Raw genomic sequence first — 20,236 nt, 5'->3', positions numbered from 1 at the left:
ACATTCGGTAAGTACTCACCCATTATTATTCCGCTTCGTTGAACCTACTTGAATTCAACAATGATTTCTAGGTCCCAGAGGACATTTGGTTCCACGTAAGAAGTATTATCTATAAATAAGTACGGGGTAGAAAGTGTAGCTGACACATGGGTTGAGTAAGATTTCAAGTCGAAAGAAAAGGCAAGTAGGCCAGCCATCCTTTTGAGTCTGTCTTCCGTCTATACCGTGTGACATGCGAACCATCGCTCAGCTCGACTGCGGTTGGGCGTAATCGGTATCCAAACAGCGACGGCAGCAGGACGAAAGGCACGAGGTAATAAATAAAGCCCAAACTAAGGATGCCAAGTGCCACAACCGGTGAGAGCCAATATGGAAGGCCTGAAGTCTCACTATCTCCATGAGGAGGTATGAAGGGCATTACAATCAGGAACATGCTACCGGCCAAGTAGAACACAATAATTGCCCATGGGGCCTTGAACACAGGCCGGTCCTCCTCAGGATCTCTCGAGCACCGTAGCTTGATTAGGCCAATGGTCGTGGCAGTTAATAGCACAGTCGTGGGATACGATGATAGTTTCACAACGAAGTTGAAAGCATCACCGGCTGGAGGCGCGCATGTGAATAGAATCGTAACCAGGAGATGGATCATGAGTGCCATGATCGGTGTTCGAAATGGTCGGTTTTGCATAACGAGTGTTGGAAAGGGGGCAATGCCATCCTTGCCCAGCTCTTGGATGACACGGGCTGGCAAGCTACGTTAGAATCGAAACGGATCGTAAATTGGGTAGGTATCAAAGACTCGGAGCTACTCACGAACGGTGAAGGCAATTCCTAGAAGGTGCCCCAAGGCAGATATGGCCACCAAAGCTGGAAGTGCTTTGACCGCCGCAGACTGACCAAATACATTTGAAAACAAATTGGCGGCGATTGTGACCTCACTGTGAAGAAACTCTTCCCTTGGTACTGCGGCAAACTAAGGCGAAACGTATCAGATAAGATCCACGAAAACGGGATAGGATACAGCCTCACGTATGCAATGTTGGCAAGAATGTACAGCACCGTTATTATGCCCATGGCCGCGGGGAGGGCGATGCGAAGGGTTTTGTGGGGGTTGCGAACTTCCGAAAGAACTGTGTTAACATTATCATAACCGTGGAATGCGAATATGGCATTTAGCAATGCTGTTCCGATACTATAACCATCATTTGATGTTCCGCGAAACGAAGTCGACAGATCGAAATTGTGTGTGTTGGGCACGTGGCCAGCCAGAGCGGCGAACCCGGTACAAACAATAAAAAGCAAGATAACCAGTTTCACCAGGCTCAGTAGGTCCTGCAGAGCCTTGCCGCCTCGAGGCCACACTGTGTGAATGCCCACCGCGAATGCCGAGGCCGCGATGGCTAGTCCTCGCAATCGCCAGGTGGTGGCGTCCACGCCAGCGGCTTGAAGCAGGTAGCTAGAAGTGGTGATGGCGTTACTTGCGGAGACCTGCAAGAAGACGCAGTAGAACAAATATATACAGGTGACTAGGAGCTTTGGTGCAAATGCAGCCTCCAGATACACCTTCATTCCACCGGATCGTGGCATCCGAGTACCCAATTCTAACATCACCAGGGCCCCGCATGTTGATATGAGACCGGCAATGACCCAGATAATCAAGGCCATCCCCACACTGCCGCTCAGTTTGAAGATTGTAGCGGGCGTTGAAAATATCCTGACATTGGATCGGGTCAGTTCAGCTTCTTTGAATGCAACGGATCCACGTACCCAGCCCCGACAATCTTGTTCACTACTAACGAAATGGCCCCGAAGACCCCGATATTTCGGTCTTGCAACACGTGGGATTCCTCGACCCGAAGGGAACCTTGAGGCTTGAAATCCGTGTCTGCCGTTCCAACCTCCTCCGATGTTGCTATACAATCAGTTATTGGCGTACAAGACGGCAAGGATAATACTCACATATCTGCATATTGCCGGGTGCCATGGCTTTCTGATGCTTTTTTATCAGATCATGTCGGATAGACCCCCATGGTGCTTTATAGCCCAATACTTGATGTTTTTGGCTTGCGTGACGAATACCTGATATCACGACATGCACTGAGGACGAGATATTTCGTATCCCTGCATCCCTAATGACACATCGAAATTGCCATCTCCATAAATGCCAAGAGGTGCAAGAGCATGTACGCAGTACCCAGAAGATACAGGGGGTGGAACGATAAGGGCACCGAGGGTCCGACACCGTTTGGCTTCCGATGACACCTTATAGACCCACAGTGATGCTAACCGCTAGCAAATCCTGTTCCCCCGCTTGTCGTATGTACTCCATACGACAACATGGTCTCGGTCGCAAGATAGATGACGGTACAGCGGCATATGTCTGCAATACTCTTTCATATTGAGGGGCTGCTATCCTGCTTTGAAGTTCGTGGAACGAAGCATCAACCATCGACTTGTATCGTATCCCTGTTAGGCAATTGCTGCAAAACTGGCAGCTTACCATCAAGGTCGCACTGACGGGATCCAGATTGCATGCGGAGGTTCACCGAGAGAGTTCAACTCGGAATAGCATTCTCTGTCTCCGTAATCGCCCGCGTTCTGACGGTGGAACCTTGGGTTTGGTTGCTCGGTGGCTGAATTTCCGAGTTATTTAATTCGCCGTGCAACCATCCATCGTTCACGGCAGTGATTTGTACTCTCCGAAAAAAAAAATTTTAAGAAGGGATAGAGGAAGATCCGGTCACGAATAGCAGAGTCGTGCGAGCACCCGGCACCATGGTCGAGACACAACGTGTGCAGCCCGATATCCAGTATCATCCGGATTATACCAAATATAAAGCACGCACCCAACGCCGACAAGAGCATGAATCGCTAACCACCAGCTTGCCCAAGGGGTTCCCGGCGGAACTATCCTCGCCCCTAGTGTGGCATGGAAAGGATATTGAAAAGAGCGACGATTGGATCTATTCGCTAAGTGAGGATCAGTTGGAAGAGATTGATTCGGCCCTGCGAACTTTCGAAGGTGAGTAAATCTAACGGTTCTGCCGAACTAATCCTGACTGACCCTCTGGCTAGCTCTTAAAAAGCCTCTCGGGTACATCAACAACGAGACGTTTCCGCTGCCTACCGTGCGACCTGTCCTGCGTGCTTTGTCCAAAGTCTTGCATCTTGGTCGCGGCTTTTTTGTGCTCCGTGGATTGCGCGTTGATAGATATACCCGCGAGGAGAACATTATCATCTATGCGGGCGTGTCATCGCATATTGGCAATATCCGTGGGCGGCAGGAAGACACGCGCTTCTCAAACGGAACCTCTCTTGTTCTGTCGCACATTAAAGATCTGTCCAAAACGGTCGACAGTGGCAATATAGGCGCACCATCGAACACGGCCGATAAGCAGGTATTTCACACGGATGCCGGAGATATCATCTCACTTCTTTGCTTGAATCCTGCCATCGAAGGAGGGGAGAGCTATATTTCGAGCAGCTGGCAGGTGTATAACATTCTGGCACGAACCAGACCGGACTTGATCCATACGCTATCTCAAGATTGGCCTGTCGATGGGTGAGTGAGAACAACCAGAAGCAAAATTTTAATATGCAACTGATGGATGAGCTGACGAAGAAATTAGTTTTGGCAATGGCCAGAAGCCCTATACTAATCGGCCACTACTCTATCACCAACCTGCGACGTCGTCCGCTCCCGAGCGGATCTTGATTCAATATGCACGACGTTATTTCACGGGCTTTCTCTCGCAGCCTCGGTCCTCCGATATTCCACCCATCACCGAGGCGCAGGCAGAGGCGCTGGATGCCTTGCATTTCCTGGCAGAGGAGAATCGAGCATCCTTGGACTTTCAAAAGGGCGACATCCAATACGTTAATAATTTGAGCATCTTTCACGCTCGTAATGGATTCACGGACGAGCCAGGAAACGAGTATGTGGACCTTATAATGGTAGTACTTGGTATTTACGCTCACTGTTGAATCCTAGGCGACACCTGATGAGGTTGTGGCTGCGTGACCCCGAACACGCATGGCAGACACCCGGGCCCCTTCGCGCTCGCTGGGACAATGTGTACAAGGATGTGCTTGCAGATGAACAGGTCTTTCCGCTCGATCCACGGCTGCGAAAGACTGTTGGATCTTGAATCCGGCTCTAATGGAGCCCAGAGTAGAAATCAATTAGAAAGTTTGTTTATGCGAGACTCGGCACTTTAGCTTCAATTGACTCCAATCCTCGGTACCTATGTGCAGGAGTCAGCACTGATACAATAGATAAAGATTTCCGGTTCAGCCGCAGTCAGAATGAGAAATATTGAATCTTCTTTGGATTAGTGCCTAGATTGAAACCAAACTTCCGGGCACTAAAAATATATCTGGCCTGCTTCATTCCATGGCACATCGAACAAACAAATTGGGAGAAAGGCTCACTGGAGCGAGTGACTCGCTCGCCAGGGAGGTGCATTTCCACGATACGAGCGTTGCTCTATGATGTGACCCGATCCAGACCAGGGAGAGAGTGAAACAAGGGAATGGACGAAGACACGGCCGCGACCGCGTCGCGTCCGTCGATCCAGAAACTAGACCAGTTGGAAGCACTAATAATTGTGGGTCCTTTCGCATTCCAGGAGAACCTACTAAGTAAAATCCGTAGTTTGCACCAAATGTCGGTGCCAGTGCGACGGGATAGCATTAAGGTTACATTAAGAGGGCGTTTTCAAATCACATCCCATGCGCATTCATTTCAATTCCCTTGCCCATAACGAGCTGCAATCTTTTCAGCTCACCTCAAGGCTGAGTCGCCATTCATGCCCACCCCCAAAACCCAACCATGAAACTTTCAAATTCGTTCACTCGGATCCGGTGGTCGATCATAGCGAGGTCTCAAATACGAATTTCACAAACACGCCATAAATCCCCAGCAAACCCAAGACCGAAGGAATGCCGAGCTTTGCCGTAACATTATATGGCATCGCCCATGCCGCTTGGTTGGCTAGAATGCGGCGCGAAGGGTACATGTACCAAGGGGCCGTCACTGACATCCAGAACTGGACCCAAATAAACCCGACCAGCTTTTGCCAAATCGGGGTCGTTGCCTGCGGTCTTGGGCTTGTTATTCGAGTCCAGGCCGCCTGGATAGTGTCTTCAATGATGATCCCCAACGCAAATGAAGGGAAAAAGGAGAGAGCACCAGACCCCATCGCACTGAGACCCATGATATTGGCAGACACACCATGCAGGATGCCCGACATCAAGAACACCAAGGAGATATTGGTGTACCGCTCCACAAGTGATGGGTGAGGCAACTGCAGGATGTCGCGTGTGACAAAGGAAGTCAACGAGGTAAATGGCCATCGAAGTATTTGATGCCAGAATTTTCTGCGGATGCGTCAGTCCGATTCCCTCATCAGCATCCGTCGGGATCATGACGCTTACCCCCAAAAATGACGCAAGGTGTATGACTGCCACATACTTCCAAACAAGGGCCGCCAATCTTCCGGCGTATCGAGACCCGCCCCCACGAAGATGACGGACAAGGCACGCCAGGTCGAATCTAGGAGTAAACGACTGACAGCGTACCAGGATACGAATGGAGTAAAGGCTCGGATGAACCACTGCTCAGCGGTCGCATCCAGGTATGCAAACTCCATTCCTGGGCTGTAAAATTTATCGGTGTTCTCTGGGGGTTCCTGCAGCGTCACTGCGAGCAGCAGATCCAGGAAGAGGTACTGCCAGGCCAGGATACCCACTTGTCGAAGAAGGAACGAGCTGGTACTGACAGATTTCCGCTCGCGGGTCAGAAAGGAAGGGTGCGAGGGGAGATTCTTTACCTCCCAGCCGGTGTTGACTCCTCGAAGACTGACCACGAGCCGGGCAGCCCCGAGTACTTTGGCGATGAATCCCGCCGAGCGCGACCCGGCTCCATGACGTACCAGATCATCCCAAGTGACACCCGAATGAAGCAGCAGGAGATTAATACAGTGCGTGACCGCGATGATGCCCTCGCACGCCAGGAAGCTGTTGTGGAAGACACTATTCGACAGTTGGGGAGAAAGGAAATAGATGTGGTATGCGAAGAACGACATCAAAGGAATTCCCGCAAAACGCAATACAGAGCATCTCGGAGTCAGGACGACCAGAACTGCCGGCAGCAAAATCTGCAGGGCAAACAGAAAAGTCACCTTGAGCAAGGTCTTTCCGGAATCGTCTGCCATGCTGAAGGGGTAACGGTGACCATCTACCAGCCACAGGGAATACTCGCAGACAACAAACAAAATGCAAAGTTTAACAGACAAGAAATTCCCACGACCAGGTAGTCTGTACGACATCAATTGCCTGATGCCTTTGTCTTAACCTAGTCTTTATCACGCGATGGACGTGGATCGGACACTAACATCCGCTCCTCGGGTCGCCTTGCCCTTACGGTGAGAACAGGCTGCTACGCCTCTGGGGGCAAACGGCGCCTTCGCTGGCAGCTGGCAAGGGTTCCGGTTGCTCCTGGTATATAGTCAGACCGGTTTTCATCCGAGGAACTCACCTAAAATCGTTAGGCCCATTATCAGATTACTACACTACAGTACTTACCTCTTTTTCTTAGCAATGCCATCGTGGGTGATTGCTGGAGCGTCTCGCGGGATCGGGGTACGTTCCATTCCTCGTTTAGTCAGGATTCACGCTTGGCAGCTAAAATAGGGGAGACTAGCTGGAGTTCGTCAATCAACTGGTAAGTTTGATCAAGTCTGACACCGGCTACAGAATGCCACGCTGACGAGAGCATCTCTGGTAGTCGGCCAACTCGGCGAATGAGGTTTTTGGCATCATTCGCAGTGCCCCAAACCCCGAGCTGTCCGAGCTGGCCTCCAGCAGAAATAACCTCCATATCATTCAGGCGGATGTGTCCGACGCCAGCAGTCTCTCCCGCGCCGCCCAGGAGGTCGCAGCGCGGACTGGAAACAAATTAGATGTTCTCATCCATAACGCCTGCTCGACAGGACTTGAGTTCCGCTTCTATCCGGCAACGGCATTGTGAGCAAAGAACCGAGGGAGCTGGGAGCAGCCTGTTCACCTTACTGATCATCTTCCAATCAGCACCGATAAGCCAGATGAATTGAAGAAAGAACTCGATGCGTGTGTCTGTTTCCGTCCTCTCAACTTCTGCGCCTCTTCAGCCGTGAAGCTCACTCTTTCCCAGGTCCATGTCAACCTCCTCGGTGCCATCTACACCATCAACAGCTTTCTGCCGTTGATTCGTAATGGGCAAGAGAAGAAGATTGTCTATATCACGTCCCCATCCGGGGATGCAAAATTCACCCGTGCCTGCAGTGTGACTGTGACCCTGGGGTACAGCATCAGTAAAGCGGGGATGAACCTCATGATCGCAAAGTACGCCGCCGAGCTGGCGGGCGAAGGAATCAAAACCCTGGCTCTAAGCCCCGGCTGGGTCGATACGGACGGAAGTAAGTCCCCCTCCCTTGCCGTGCAAAGCAATGATTTGGTCCGGTGGGCTGATTTTTACCCCGTCACGTCAGCCCGCGACATGGCCCCAACGGAGGAATACCTTCAATTGGCCCTGCAGGCGTTCCAAAAGTTAAATCCGAATATAACGAGACTGCTCACAACGGAGGAGTCCGTCCAGCAGCAGCTCGAGGTGATCAATAAATTGACAGCCGAGCAGAGCGGCCTGGCCTTGTCCCACCACGGCGATGAAAATTGGCTATGATCGCAACTCATTTTTCACAGTACAATGACCAAATTGAAACAGGTTCCTTGTTAAAAACGTCCTGTAAAGTCAGTGCAACCAGAAGAAAAAAGTATCGTATCATCCACACATAATAACGTTCAGAAACGAGGGCCACCCCGGATGACATACGCTCATTTCCTGAATAAAAACATAGAACACTAGGTTTCAATGGCAATCATATCCTAACGACCGGACCTTATTGTCATTTGCTGTTCTTCTGTTACGCTTTTTTCCTTTTTGCCTTTGAACTGTTCTTTCCTTTTCCCTTTTCTTTCGGCTTGGATTTATCGGTCTCCCGTCTGATATATTTCACAACAGTGACATAGGAAGATCCGGACGCAGGTAGAAGGAAACTCATATAAGTCTATTTTGGAGTTTATGACACGCCTCACCATATTCTAATGAAATATTCTTGATAGCGATAAATAACAAGATGTTTTTCCAATTTACAATGATATATCCAGAACTGATAGACCAAGTCTTGGGCCTAAGGGGGTCCTCGCCAACTTCGCATCTGATCAGTTGGGGAACAACACCAAATCATAGAAGCTCACTCATTTAATCTTGTAATATTGGTGAGCGACCTCTTCCTGATTCTTTTGGCTGTCGAGTCATCGCGTTTTGAAAATGAGGTTGCCTTAGCCAACTGGATCGAACCCCATGAGTAGGTACTAGCCAGAGTCGCTGCCGGGCCACACAACACGGTGCTCACTAGAATATACCCCAAGGTGTGGGAAACCGGCGTATCCAGAGCCTTTATCCTGGCGAGATCCCATGTGTAGTACAGGCACCACGAAGTTGTGGCCGCGGTCAGTGGAAGCAGGACGTGAACTATAGGGAGCGAGAGCAGCCCTGTTCCTTGTGCAAAAATTCTAGCTCCAAATTTGAGTGCGAGAGCGAGATGAGCGGCGCTGGCGATAAACCTAATGGTAACGAAAAATGTTCTCTGATGAGGAAGATCCCCGGTGCTAAAAACAGCCTCTATGCCATTGGGAATTGAGGAAATTGCCCGCAGAAGCTTACTGGTAAGGAAGGTGACAAGGGGAAGGCAGAGATGTGCTATCTTCCACGAGTCTAGGACGTTGTTATGGGTGCTTGTCACCGACAGGGCCATTGGGATTGAGTATACAAGAATCAGTGAGAGCACTAAGGCCTTTGCAGCGGCAAGATCAGTCATCGTCTGGGGCATGTGGTAGTAGGCGACCGTCCGACTTAACCCGATGTGCAGGGCGATGTAGATGGGGAGGATTATCTCCCAGCCCCAGTGGTTCGAGGCCAGAATCCACGGCACGGCACTTGGGACGAATGGTCAGATTGCAAATCAATGATAATAGTCGGGGTGTTAGTACCACATACCTGGTGAGAGGTGAGATCAGAAATGGGGCTTTGTAGGATTCGATGACCCACAGCCCGCTAATTGAGACGGCGATCAGAGAGGTGTAAATTTGTATGACACCGGGAGCTCCTCCGATACTCTGATTCATCCCTCCATCGAGGAGGTTAGACGGAAACAGTCTGGACATCCACCAGGACAGAGAGGCCACGAAGGCCAGGAGAGAGATCCATGCGAGGGTGGCGAAAAGTGGACGAGGCCGAGGTCGGGCTTGGATATCTGGCAGGAAGGGACAATATCCTGCCTTAGGAGCAGGTAGACCTTTGAGACTGCGACCAGGGGTAAAAGAAGATCCCAGCTGCGGCAGGAAAGCCACCACGAAGTTGAGTCGGGGGATGACATGCAGGGCCATGAACTTAAGAACGGGATTATCGAACGACTCCATCCGTTGGACGAGATTCGCTTCCTCGCGCAGGGCTGTCAGTCGGACGAATCTTTCGCGTTCAAACTCCGCCAGAGCCTTTTCGACACGCGCTGGATCCTGTAAAGCACCCTGCCTTCGTAGCTCCCACAGAAGGTCGGCAATGAACGCGCTCTCCTCGATTGCCGAGTTTGCGCCCTGGCCGGCGACTGGGTGAAGCTTGCGAAATGAGTCTCCGATCAACAGAATGTTCTTGAAGTGGCATTTTTCAAGAACAAACTCCTGTAACGGGATGGCTGCCGAGTAGATAGACCGCCTGTACAGATCCCCCAGAGTCAGGTCGGGGCCGATCTGATCTGTCGCATACTTCTCCACCAAAGATTGCTTTACCTCGGATCCAAGCTTAGGAATGATGCCAGTTTCCGTCTTCGGATTCTTGGCACAGAGCCACCAGTAGAGCTCTCCTGAGCCCTCGCGTCCCTCTTGGAAGAAGTAGGATCGTTGCTCGTTGTAGGCACGGAGCGAGCCGCCCTGCGGCAGGCCGGAATTGTGAGCGATCCCTACGACGGCCGTGTAGATCGATATGATACCTGGGCAAGCAAACATCAGAGACGCATTCATGCATGTGCACGTCCAGGGACAGACTCACTTGATCGGTCATGCTTGGGGATATAGCCGGGCTTCTGTGCATCTGCGATACGCCATAACTCTCGCCGGACGTTGCTCCGAACGCCGTCCGCTCCCACAACGAGGTCGCCGGTGAAGACGGCGCCATCCGTCGTCTGAACATGCGCTTTGCCGTCCACGAGTTCAACACGGACCACTTCTTTCAACAGGTGGATATTAGATTTCCGTTGAATTTTATTGAACAGAATCCTCAGACAGTCATGGCGCGACAGAAAATGGATCTTGTATCCAAACCTGCGGGGCAAAAGATTAGCATCTGGCCGGACTACAGGGATTCAGACGCACAATTTCTCCAGCCACTCGCCCATGTTAGGATTGAAGATCACCGTGCCACCGTCCGGGGACAGCGCCGCTCCTGCGTTGACCGGCGATCCATGCTGCGTCATCGAATCCCAAACGCCGATTTGGTCGAGGATGCGCGCCCCATTGGGGGTCAACCCTACGCCAGCCCCTAACTTGGGCGCGACGTCTGAATGCTTTTCGAGCAGCTCGTAGTCGAAACCGTATGCTTCGAGCATGATGGCCAGCGCCAGTCCCGCGATGCCGCCGCCGATGATCAAAACCTTGAACGGAGCAGTCATCCTGACCAACCAACAATTGAGATCGGGATGTTTGTCGTAGAGCATCCGGTGACCCTGACCGGGGATTGCAGGACTCCGTGCATATTTGAAGTTCCTACGCTCCCATGGGGTATCTACACCAGAGCGCGTGGTTGGACCGGTGTCGAACTACCTCGTTAGGGTACACCTTCCAATCTGATCACAGCCGCTGTGTCGTATTGCCACCACGCAAGTCGTTAATTCCAGCGCTACACGCGACGAGGCCGAGGGACCAAGAGATTCCCGCTGTCATCTGGCGGAAGGGACGATCGTCTCCATGCGACATTGCAGACTCGTCTCGTTGTTACTCTATTCGCTATCGCCAGCTCCCAACGTGATGGAGTACTGAGTACAGGATCCGGAGCCGTTAGTGCTAGGGGACTGGGCGCGGCTCGTATTCCATCCAGAAAGGTGGAGAACGCGATCTTCAACAAAAGGTTGCTGAGTGTCGTGATTCCGACTGTCTCACTCCCCCCAGGCGCATTCGCAAGAAATTCCTACTCCGTTCTCCTAAGGAAAAAAATGCGCTCCAGAATTGCCTCGAAGCAGTAAATGCCTCGTCGTCCTGCGGGGTTTGTAATTGCTTGGTCATCTGTTGGGACGGGCTTACCGGCCGATCGCCTGCTGCAGGAGGCCCTGATTGCCTCCGGTATAGGCGAGGATGAGATGAGAATATCTGCCGCAAGGAGAGTGAAACCGGGTGTTTCCTTGGGGCAGTGGAAAGGGACTCAATCAGAGCAGCTCACCAGCGACCGGAACGATTCGTAATGCAGTCATGACAAAGGTGATATTTTAGTGCGTGTGAATCTCACCGCAGCGCCAATCTGAATGCCGGTCGGTCGGCGCCTTCTGCTCGCTGCTGGCTGGCGGAATCCGATCCGATACGCCTGTGCAGCTCGAGGAGAATCGACTCTGATCCTTATCTTCGTCAATCCCTTTCGGCTCTTGGCTCGTGCTGCGGATGAGCAAAAAGGCTTGGTCTTTCAACCTGTTACTGGGGGCGCCCCTGCGGAACAAATTATCCGGACGGAGGATTCTTGGGTTGATCCTGCAAAGGATCTGCCGAGCAGATGGCTTACCATGGTACCTATCCTATATGTGTAACTGGTTATGTACCGATTCTCTTCATCTATCACCATCGTTAGGTCGGTACGACAGGTCTTCGGTTACTCAATCCGACGTAATCGACCTGCAGAATCCGAGTCCACGTCCCACCTTGAGGAAGTCGACCCAAATGAAATAACAACGATAGGTGACGTGGACGAACAGAAACAAAATTCAAGAGAATCAAGAGTTCTGGTTTGGCTGGCTTCAGGTAGCTTTCCAGGGGTCCCTCGGAAAAGCAAATTGCTGCAGGTTTGACAAATATTGGAAGGGCTGCCGCAGCTGCAGTGTCATCTGCAGTGCCATCGGCAGCATATTTCGTGATACCCACTGGAATTTCAATGGAACAGCGATTGCCCTCCACTTGACCTGGTCGACCCTCGCCAGGTCTATACAGACAATGTATTCTCCAAGTGTATCCTCCAGCTGGGATCTTGGCTTTGCGGGCTGCATTCATTCTATTGCGGTCCCATAGCGGATCGACCCCTTGGAGGCCCATTCTCCCCTTCGCTGCCGACGCCACGTTTTACTAGATTTCCTCAAATGCCCTACTACTGCTGATCGCTGTCCCTCTTCTCCAGCGTTCCATGAGGCCATCGTACTGTAGTTCCCGTCCGTAGTGTGTACACCATAGTCACGTCATTCCTTGGAGCCCCAATCCTTCGATGATGTTGTCGCTTGGAAGAACCAGGCATACCCCTCTGGGGGAGTTGGGGAATAGCCTACCGGGAAGCAGCCGGGTTCTTGGTGGCCCCGATAAGCTGACCTCGGCGAGCTATCTTCCAGTTTATTGTCGTCGAGGAACGGTCTAGCCAATGCGCCTCGTATGCACCTCTCTGCGAGATGCTGTTTGCTGCTTGGCTCGCCGTCGAACTAGGTTGATTCCTCTTGCCACATGCATACCTAACTCTGGATCATATCACCGCTTCAAGGTCCCTAAGGATGTTGCCTTCGCTGTCGACTCATCGTCGCTCTCCTTCCGGTCATGCTGTCGGATTCGAAGGGCGGAACGCGCGTCATTCTCACAAAAGATTCAACAGGATATACACCCTTCACCCTGCAGAAGCGTCATGGGATTTCTTTGCCTATTGTCGGGACTCGATTTGAGGCTAATGATAAAATTGCAATACGTTATCGGTGACCCTTATCCTTCGCCGGCGCCATTATTGCCAGCCTAAAGATCACGCCTATTTTCAGTTCCCTATCTACAGTACCTCCGGAGGAGTAGTTGATCTTTCCTATCGCGTTAGTGGCACTTCTGGTGTGTGCCGACTTGCGTGCGTGCTCGCCATCTCCAGTAGACTTCAATCTTCGGAGGCTTTCCTGTCGTTCTCCCCCACCTCCAATTATCCCTTCAACCCCCGCTAATCGGACGATCTATTCGTCCGTTGCCCCGGCTGGCTACCTTTCTAGGCCGAGTCAATATAGCGACAATTTGGTGTATTGGAAGTCAAAGTCTTCGTCGTCCAATTAGGTATCTCTTCCCATCCAGAAGCGTAGCAACTAGTAATAGCCCGCTCGGTGATGCGTTAACCCGATATCATTCCTCATTTGCATCTTTTGCGTTCTTGTTTCCTATTTGCTTGCGAGCGCGGGGCTATGACGAGTTAATGCGTGTACTAGATGTATATTATAGCTTCCGCCAATTGTATGGCCGTACGGCGCACAAAGTGCTGAGTCGGTCGTAATCCTACAGCTGCCAGGGTCCCATTCCATCCCGATTCAGCACGGGGGCTCTGTCCCCACCTCCCCCCTTACTTCATGTCCTAGATAATGTATTAATCAGATAGTGATCCTGAATCTGTGGGTCGTTCAACCTACCCCACCTAGTTGGGACTCTCAACTGCACGATTCTATTAGGGCTTATGGTCAGCACACGCTCGGACACCCGCTTGGCGCAAGTTTTAACTATTTTACCTACAGACCATCCAGCAGGATTCTGTTGCTGTTACTCGCAGTGTCATACCCCAGTCGGACCCTGAATCATTCTCACTGACCGGGGGGTGGTTGAAAAAGTACCCGGAGGCTGCACTAAAAACATTGCCAAGTGGCGCCGAGGTGGTACCCGACTGGACTCAGTTCCAACGAGCGACGAGTGATTGGATACCGGACAGCAGTTCTGCAAATAAGATCGCTTCCTAACGCTATAATCTTCATATCAGCGCCACTGACCCCTCCCGTAAGCCCTAGTGATTGGTACGAGCTAGGAAATTCTGGTGCCGGTGGGTGGGGGGTGGTAGGCCAAAGGAGCATTATTTAGTATGAACCCGGTATAGTGAAGCTGTAGATTTGGGGCTGACTACATTTATTGCTATCTATGAAGGCTATCACTCATTCTCCAGAGGGCATCTATCGGTTTCAGGCCGCCCAAGTTTGTTCATTCCTACCCACCCCGATACATATACGCATTTCTCTGAACGAGCGAGGAAGGAGGGACAACATTGACGATGGCCACTGAGACGCGCAGTCACGACGGATGCTGGACATGTCGTTTGAGGAAGAAGAAGTGCGACGAGAAGCGACCGATCTGCACGGAATGCATGTGCGTGGGCCTTGAGTGCCATGGTTTTGGTGAGAAACCAGCCTGGATGGACCGAGGTGCCCGGCAAAAGGCACAAGCGGCCAAAATGAAGCAGAAAGTGGCCCAGGCCACCAGAAACCGCAGAGTGAACCAGTTCCGAGAGCAGCACGAATCGTCAGCGAAGTTCCTGCAAAACAAGCCTGTCGCCAACAGCACCAGCACCCAGGCGTGCATTCCGGTGTCCGAGCCCGTCGTGCAGCAGCAGCCCTTCGCCGATCCGTTTGAGCCCACGTCCTATGCGAGAGATGACATGGCCACTGTCATGGACCACCTGCCCATGATTGATCATACTACTGCCGGGTTTCAGGCTTCTCTTGACGAGATGACCTTCCTATCGGATTCGAACTTCGACCTGCCCGAAATCGATACCATCGCCACGGACGACATACGTCTACCGATTAATCCACCGATACTATGCGCCCCTGAGGGCCTCCGGGATAGCTATTCAGTACCCAAGTTTCAGTCCAATCTAGGCCTCTCACCATCTGGTGCCACTTCGATGCTATCGATCACTAACGTGGACGACGCCATTTTGTTGGCGCACTACCTGAACCAAGTCTTCCCCTGGCAATTTCGATTCTGCTCGTTGTCCCTGAGTGAATTTAACCAGGGATACTTCATCTGGCTCATGTCTAAATCCCGGCCGCTATATTTAGCGTCTTTGGCTCTAAGCAGCTCCTATAGAGGCCTGCAGAAGAGCGTAGACGAGTCCCCCGCCCACCAAAAGTTCGAAGAACATATGGAACGATACGACCTGGCGACAGAGGAACTTCAGCGTAACTTGAAAGAGCACAAATCAACGGACGACGTGTCTATGCTGGCTTGTATTGTTTCGTTCATTTGTTCGAGCGTACGTGGATGCGTGAAACCCGTTCCTGAAGACTAAGTGCTTACATATCCAGCAGTTTCTTCATGCGGGCAAAATTGATTGGAATATGCATCTGCAGGCGGGCACATCGATTATTGCCCCCTGGATTAGCCAGCAGGTCGAGACGAAGCAAGGGGTGCCCAAAACGCCCGAAGAGTCTTCGCGAGACTTCTTCATCGGCTCCATTGTCCGCTTCGACATTCTTTCGGCCATCACCAAGGATGCCACTCCAGGCTTGTGCGACAAGTATAGAAACTTGCTCAAATCAGGACACCCCATTATCAAGCTCGAGACCGTCTGTGGGTGCCAGAACTGGGTATTTGATCTCCTGCTGGACGTGTATTTACTTCGAGATTGGAAGAAGACCACGAGAGCCGCCGGGCTTCTTAGTCTCTGGGAGTTAACGGCTCGGGCAAACGCAATCAAAACCGACCTAGAACGAAGGATTACCGGTAACTTGATTCTCATGAACCAGTTCAAGCAGGATCTAGAGGTGCGGCACGACGATAACATGCAATCGCGGTACTCGAAATATCACATCTGCGTCGTCACTCACGCATTTGCCTGCTCAGTCTCGGTCTTGCTGGAGGTGATCGTGTCTGGAGCGTACCCGCAGATGCCGGAGATCAAGCAGAAAGTGGGACGTTCCGTCGAGTCTTTCGCGTACGTCGACGATCCCGACCTACTGGAGGTGTTGTGCTGGCCCTTATTTGTGGTCGGGTGTGTGACTGAGGCCGACCAGTATGACTTTTTCCGGCGTTTGCTCTCATCCTCGCAAGTGCCTCGGTCGGAGAGCCTCTATGGGATCTTTAATCATCTAGAAAAGTGTTGGAAGCTGCGTGAATGTGGTGAAGTTGTGGCTGACAACTTCGAATTTTCTCTCTTCCGGACGTCCAAGTCCGGGGATGTTTTGATTGCCTAATGGATCATGACTGTATTTTGTTTTTGTTTTTTATTCTTAGCAGGTGTTTAATATTAGATGCGATATATGCTACAATTGTTAGGATTTATTTAATCGGTGAAATATGCCAACATTGAGTGTTGGAAACGAAGCAGCTCAATGCTTCGGCCTGGGCCATGTGCTTTAATGACCACTATTTATTCTTACGACACTCAATCTTTACATTTATTTTTGCACTCTTATGATCCTTCTTCGTATTTTGGTCTGGTCTTTCTGCCCCTCGTGCGGTCTTCCTTTTTATTCGGCTCTATTCTCGCTTGCTTAGGAGGTAGAGGAGGATAGACTTGGATTTCTTCACCTCTCGTCTCCCCTCTATCCCCGTTGTCAATAGTGTGCAATCTATTTACTACGGCCAAATAGAGTAGTCGCTTAATGATTAATCAAATTAATCAATAGGTAGAATAATCTGTAATAGAAAAACGACAAGTCAGAAACTCAACTTTAACAGGGGGGAAATACAAATCAAGGGGACGCGGAGACCGAGAAAATGGGCAAGTCGACACGAAGACCAGGTTCGCTTTAAATTTCCGAACTTTGCGGGACGACCTGACATCTGTGCCCCCTGGCGAAATTAACCGGCAATGCAGGCTGCTGCACTGCCCATTCCTAGTGCCACCTCATGGCCAGGGCTAGATTCCACAACCTACGGGGTACATACGGTAGGTCCTCCATGGAGTGGATTACCTCCCGTGGTGGAGGCCCACACTTCTGCATGGAATCTCTGGAACTTGGCTTTATAACAATGCCAATAATGTGAAAAATGACATTCACCTGCACTTCCGCACCAACATGGCAATGACCACTCCCATGGCCCCGCCGAAGCAACATCGGGCCCGCACGGGGTGTCTGACTTGCCGCGATAGACACATCAAGTGCGACGAGGCCGTACCCCGGTGTCGAAACTGCTCCAAGTCGGATCGAACGTGCGAGAGGGGAATCCGTCTAAACTTTATCGACATCCAGACAAGCGCCTCGCAGCCGCTCACAAGCCTGGCTCCGGGCACGCAGATCGTATTCCAGGACGAGTCGCGCAACATTGCATCGGGGTACAGCGTGGGCGCAGAGAATGGCAAGCCAGGTTTGTCGGCGCCCGTTAGCCCTAACGTGCCTGGGCGCTCAGACTCTGCGGAACACCTGTCCAAGTCCCTAGTGCCCTCGTCGCGACTCATCACCGCCATGGATGAAGGGCTCCTGATGGAAGTCTTTGTGGAAAAGATCGGTCCTTGGATGGACTGTCTGGACGCGGGTAAACCTGTGAGTGCGCCCATGTTCGCACCGTAAGGCTACAATTCTTATATTGATCAGTTCACCACCATCCTGCCATTTTACGCTCTGGACGAGCCCATGCTTTTCGATGCCATCATGGCATGTGGCGGTAAATACCTACTGTTTCCAGACGCGTCGCTCTATTACGAGAAGGCATTGAAAGCTCTCCTACCTCAATTAAATACCAACAAGCTTGACCACACCGTCTGCATTGTAACGGCAATTCTGTTAGATGCATACAACATCATGGGCGATAACATAGAGCAAGCACGTATTGCCAAAACCTCGGCCCTGCTGTGGAAAGCAAACTTCGACTGTAGTAACGCAGGACTCGCCGGTGCTTGCTTTTGGTCTAACGCAACAATGTGCTTGATGAGCTGTCTTTATCAAAACATGCCTTTTCCATGGGACCCGGAAATTCTGGGAGTGAATATCGACTCTATCCCTCCATCTGCTGGAGCTTTCTCAGGGGACGAAGAGAAATGGACGCATCGAATAATCTATATTTGCGCCAAGATTGCCGTTCTTCGCGGTGGTTTATTGCATGGCGTCCAGAGCAGCCCCCGGGAGCCATTTTGTGAAGAGTGGGAAAAGTATAAGAACTGGTGTGATGACTGGGCCCATAACGTGCCACGGTCCATGATGCCGCTTTGTTATATTCCTTCGCAGGAGGTCGGCCAAAGCACGTCTTTCCCGCACATCTTACTCGTTCAAACTTGTGCAACGGTGGCACGGCTCCTTTATCATACCTCGTGTCTCCTTCTTGCAAAGATCCATCCAAGAGAGCACTCATCGAAAGGCTTTTTCCAACGCATGCAGACGCGCCATGCGCTTGACATATGTGGGATTGCTTCGCAGGCGGAGGATAAGTACGTCCCTACTATCTGCATGACTCCTAATCAGACAGTCAACATGCACTAACTATATTCATACAACAGGGAGGTCACCAATCTAGCCATGCACTGTCTTTCTATCGCAGCGGACAGCTTGATGGACACCAAGATCAAACACGAAGCTCTGCAAGTCTTCGACAAAATCACGCGAAGCACACCATGGGGCAACGGCAAGTTTCGACATGCGATGAACATCAAGTTAAAAGGCACTAGTAATCGATCTGTTAATTCCTCTTCGTAAGCAGGGTAGCCCAGTATTAAGCCTAGATTGCTGTCGAAATATAAAAGAGCTTTCATGTAGCATGAAGTGTCCTTGCTGTCCATATATTCGTGTTCATTGCGATAACGACACCCAGCGCCCTTGTCCCCATATAATGACCCAAACTCCCACCAAGTCTCTCTTCTGGAGGAAAACTGACGTGCATCACTATGCAGCAGTCCATACCTCCACGCCCGCAATTCCAACCAGGTAGATAACGAGGACCGCATTTGCCAGGAAAACCTTGCCTCCAGAGTGACGGTCGCGGGGATTCAATGATAAAATGCTCCACGGGATTGAAATTGTCCAAACTGCAATACCAAAGATCCACAGGAATATTGATGCCTGCGCCTGAAAAGCCGCCGTCGCAAAAAAGACAATCTGAAGAAGGCCCAAGACAACTAAGCCAATCTTCAAATTATCGCCGAGGAATACCGCCAACGATTTCACCCCGGCTTTGGTGTCATCGGGACGATCCTGAATCAAACAGTTAGCTAGAAGTGCTGGATGGAGTGCCTGCATTCGGCGCTCAGTCAGGGAAAACTAACCTGGGAGGCGTAGATTAAATCCAGATAAACTAGCCAGGAGAAAATCGCGCCAAAAAGGCTTCCGGGTAGAATTAAATCGTTCGGCTCTGTATTCCCCAACGCTACCCACGGAGGAAGAACACACGAAGCCATAGTCAAGCCCAGGACAATCTGGGGGGCCCAGATTGCGCGTTTCGCTAAGGGATAGATGAAAGACAGGCCCCAAATTGGGCCCATTGCTGCGGTGACTCTTTCGCCCAGAGTCGCATAGGTGATCCCCACAGAAACCAGACATCCAACGACAAAGGCCATCATGGCCTCTGGGTAAGTCACCATGCCCGAAGGAAGAGGGCGATTCTTTGTCCGTGCCACTTTACCGTCCACATTTCGGTCACAGATATCACTTTGGGCAGTGAGGATCCGCAGTCAGCGCCCAGATTCGGGATTCAACCGCCTGGAATTCGGAAGGCTATGAACTTACTTCCACATACAAAACACACCGTGGGTGACCAAATAACTGGCGAAGATCCCAGAAAAGGGCGTTGTCAAAGATGACAAGGCCAGCTTCTGGTCAATTGCGTAGAAGAACAATGCAAGCCCTGGATTATGGATCAGCTACAATCATTTTCCTTGTTCTGTTGACCTACATCCAATGCTGGCGGTTGATAGTCCCTCGAAAGTGTGTAGACGGCAGAGTTGCCAAATACCGCGGACCAGGTCATGCTGCGTCGCATTCTGGCCAGAAATTTGTTTCGTTCCAGCGGACATTGTGTTTTATCTTGCGAATATGCTGGACTGACCTGGGGGCAGATTGTCTTAGGTCCGTGATTATATACAAGGTCTTCTGTCTCCTCTCAAACGATCCAAAGCACCATTCACATAACTTCTGGTCGGCATTGGTAGACATTTCGTGGAGAAATTTCTACCAATTTCTGACTGACTAATGAGGCAGATAGTCTACCTCGTTTCCACTTGCCCCGATGAGCACCACCGTTC

The 20,236-nt window shown here is 51.2% G+C and overlaps 8 protein-coding genes across 8 annotated transcripts; 4 read left to right on the top strand and 4 right to left on the bottom strand.

Moving 5' to 3' along the window:
* Positions 1-163: 163 nt before the first annotated feature.
* KD926_000115 (amino acid transporter) lies at positions 164-1,984 on the bottom strand (the record flags this gene model as incomplete). The annotated part of the gene is made up of 5 exons (XM_053104039.1): positions 164-744; positions 814-973; positions 1,030-1,714; positions 1,768-1,912; positions 1,960-1,984. 5 exons carry the CDS (start codon positions 1,982-1,984, stop codon positions 164-166), a joined length of 1,596 nt encoding a protein of 531 aa, XP_052952680.1.
* A 791-nt stretch (positions 1,985-2,775) lies between these two features.
* On the top strand, positions 2,776-4,148 carry KD926_000114 (TauD/TfdA family dioxygenase; the record flags this gene model as incomplete). The annotated part of the gene is made up of 4 exons (XM_053104038.1): positions 2,776-3,022; positions 3,076-3,562; positions 3,630-3,935; positions 3,992-4,148. The coding sequence occupies 4 exons, from the start codon at positions 2,776-2,778 to the stop codon at positions 4,146-4,148; spliced, it is 1,197 nt and encodes a 398-aa protein (XP_052952679.1).
* A 723-nt stretch (positions 4,149-4,871) lies between these two features.
* KD926_000113 (wax synthase family protein) lies at positions 4,872-6,215 on the bottom strand (the record flags this gene model as incomplete). The annotated part of the gene is made up of 2 exons (XM_053104036.1): positions 4,872-5,379; positions 5,437-6,215. The coding sequence occupies 2 exons, from the start codon at positions 6,213-6,215 to the stop codon at positions 4,872-4,874; spliced, it is 1,287 nt and encodes a 428-aa protein (XP_052952678.1).
* Positions 6,216-6,600: 385 nt separating this feature from the next.
* KD926_000112 (uncharacterized protein) lies at positions 6,601-7,720 on the top strand (the record flags this gene model as incomplete). Its single annotated transcript, XM_053104035.1, has 4 exons — positions 6,601-6,642; positions 6,704-6,724; positions 6,788-7,026; positions 7,090-7,720. 4 exons carry the CDS (start codon positions 6,601-6,603, stop codon positions 7,718-7,720), a joined length of 933 nt encoding a protein of 310 aa, XP_052952677.1.
* A 571-nt stretch (positions 7,721-8,291) lies between these two features.
* On the bottom strand, positions 8,292-12,384 carry KD926_000111 (FAD-dependent oxidoreductase; the record flags this gene model as incomplete). Its single annotated transcript, XM_053104034.1, has 5 exons — positions 8,292-9,036; positions 9,098-10,085; positions 10,145-10,416; positions 10,468-10,910; positions 12,049-12,384. The coding sequence occupies 5 exons, from the start codon at positions 12,382-12,384 to the stop codon at positions 8,292-8,294; spliced, it is 2,784 nt and encodes a 927-aa protein (XP_052952676.1).
* Positions 12,385-14,332: 1,948 nt separating this feature from the next.
* On the top strand, positions 14,333-16,256 carry KD926_000110 (Zn(II)2Cys6 transcription factor; the record flags this gene model as incomplete). The annotated part of the gene is made up of 2 exons (XM_053104033.1): positions 14,333-15,316; positions 15,369-16,256. The coding sequence occupies 2 exons, from the start codon at positions 14,333-14,335 to the stop codon at positions 16,254-16,256; spliced, it is 1,872 nt and encodes a 623-aa protein (XP_052952675.1).
* An 828-nt stretch (positions 16,257-17,084) lies between these two features.
* On the top strand, positions 17,085-18,695 carry KD926_000109 (Zn(II)2Cys6 transcription factor domain-containing protein; the record flags this gene model as incomplete). The annotated part of the gene is made up of 3 exons (XM_053104032.1): positions 17,085-17,549; positions 17,601-18,430; positions 18,500-18,695. 3 exons carry the CDS (start codon positions 17,085-17,087, stop codon positions 18,693-18,695), a joined length of 1,491 nt encoding a protein of 496 aa, XP_052952674.1.
* Positions 18,696-18,881: 186 nt separating this feature from the next.
* On the bottom strand, positions 18,882-20,008 carry KD926_000108 (4-hydroxybenzoate octaprenyltransferase; the record flags this gene model as incomplete). Its single annotated transcript, XM_053104031.1, has 4 exons — positions 18,882-19,190; positions 19,262-19,643; positions 19,722-19,839; positions 19,888-20,008. The coding sequence occupies 4 exons, from the start codon at positions 20,006-20,008 to the stop codon at positions 18,882-18,884; spliced, it is 930 nt and encodes a 309-aa protein (XP_052952673.1).
* Positions 20,009-20,236: the final 228 nt, after the last annotated feature.

Source organism: Aspergillus affinis, assembly GCF_023601865.1.
Source record: "Aspergillus affinis strain CMG 70 chromosome Unknown NODE_102_length_131176_cov_92_109673, whole genome shotgun sequence".
Taxonomy (NCBI): domain Eukaryota; kingdom Fungi; phylum Ascomycota; class Eurotiomycetes; order Eurotiales; family Aspergillaceae; genus Aspergillus; species Aspergillus affinis.
Note: the sequence above shows the minus strand (reverse complement) of the source record. Positions and strands in the feature narration are given on the sequence as shown.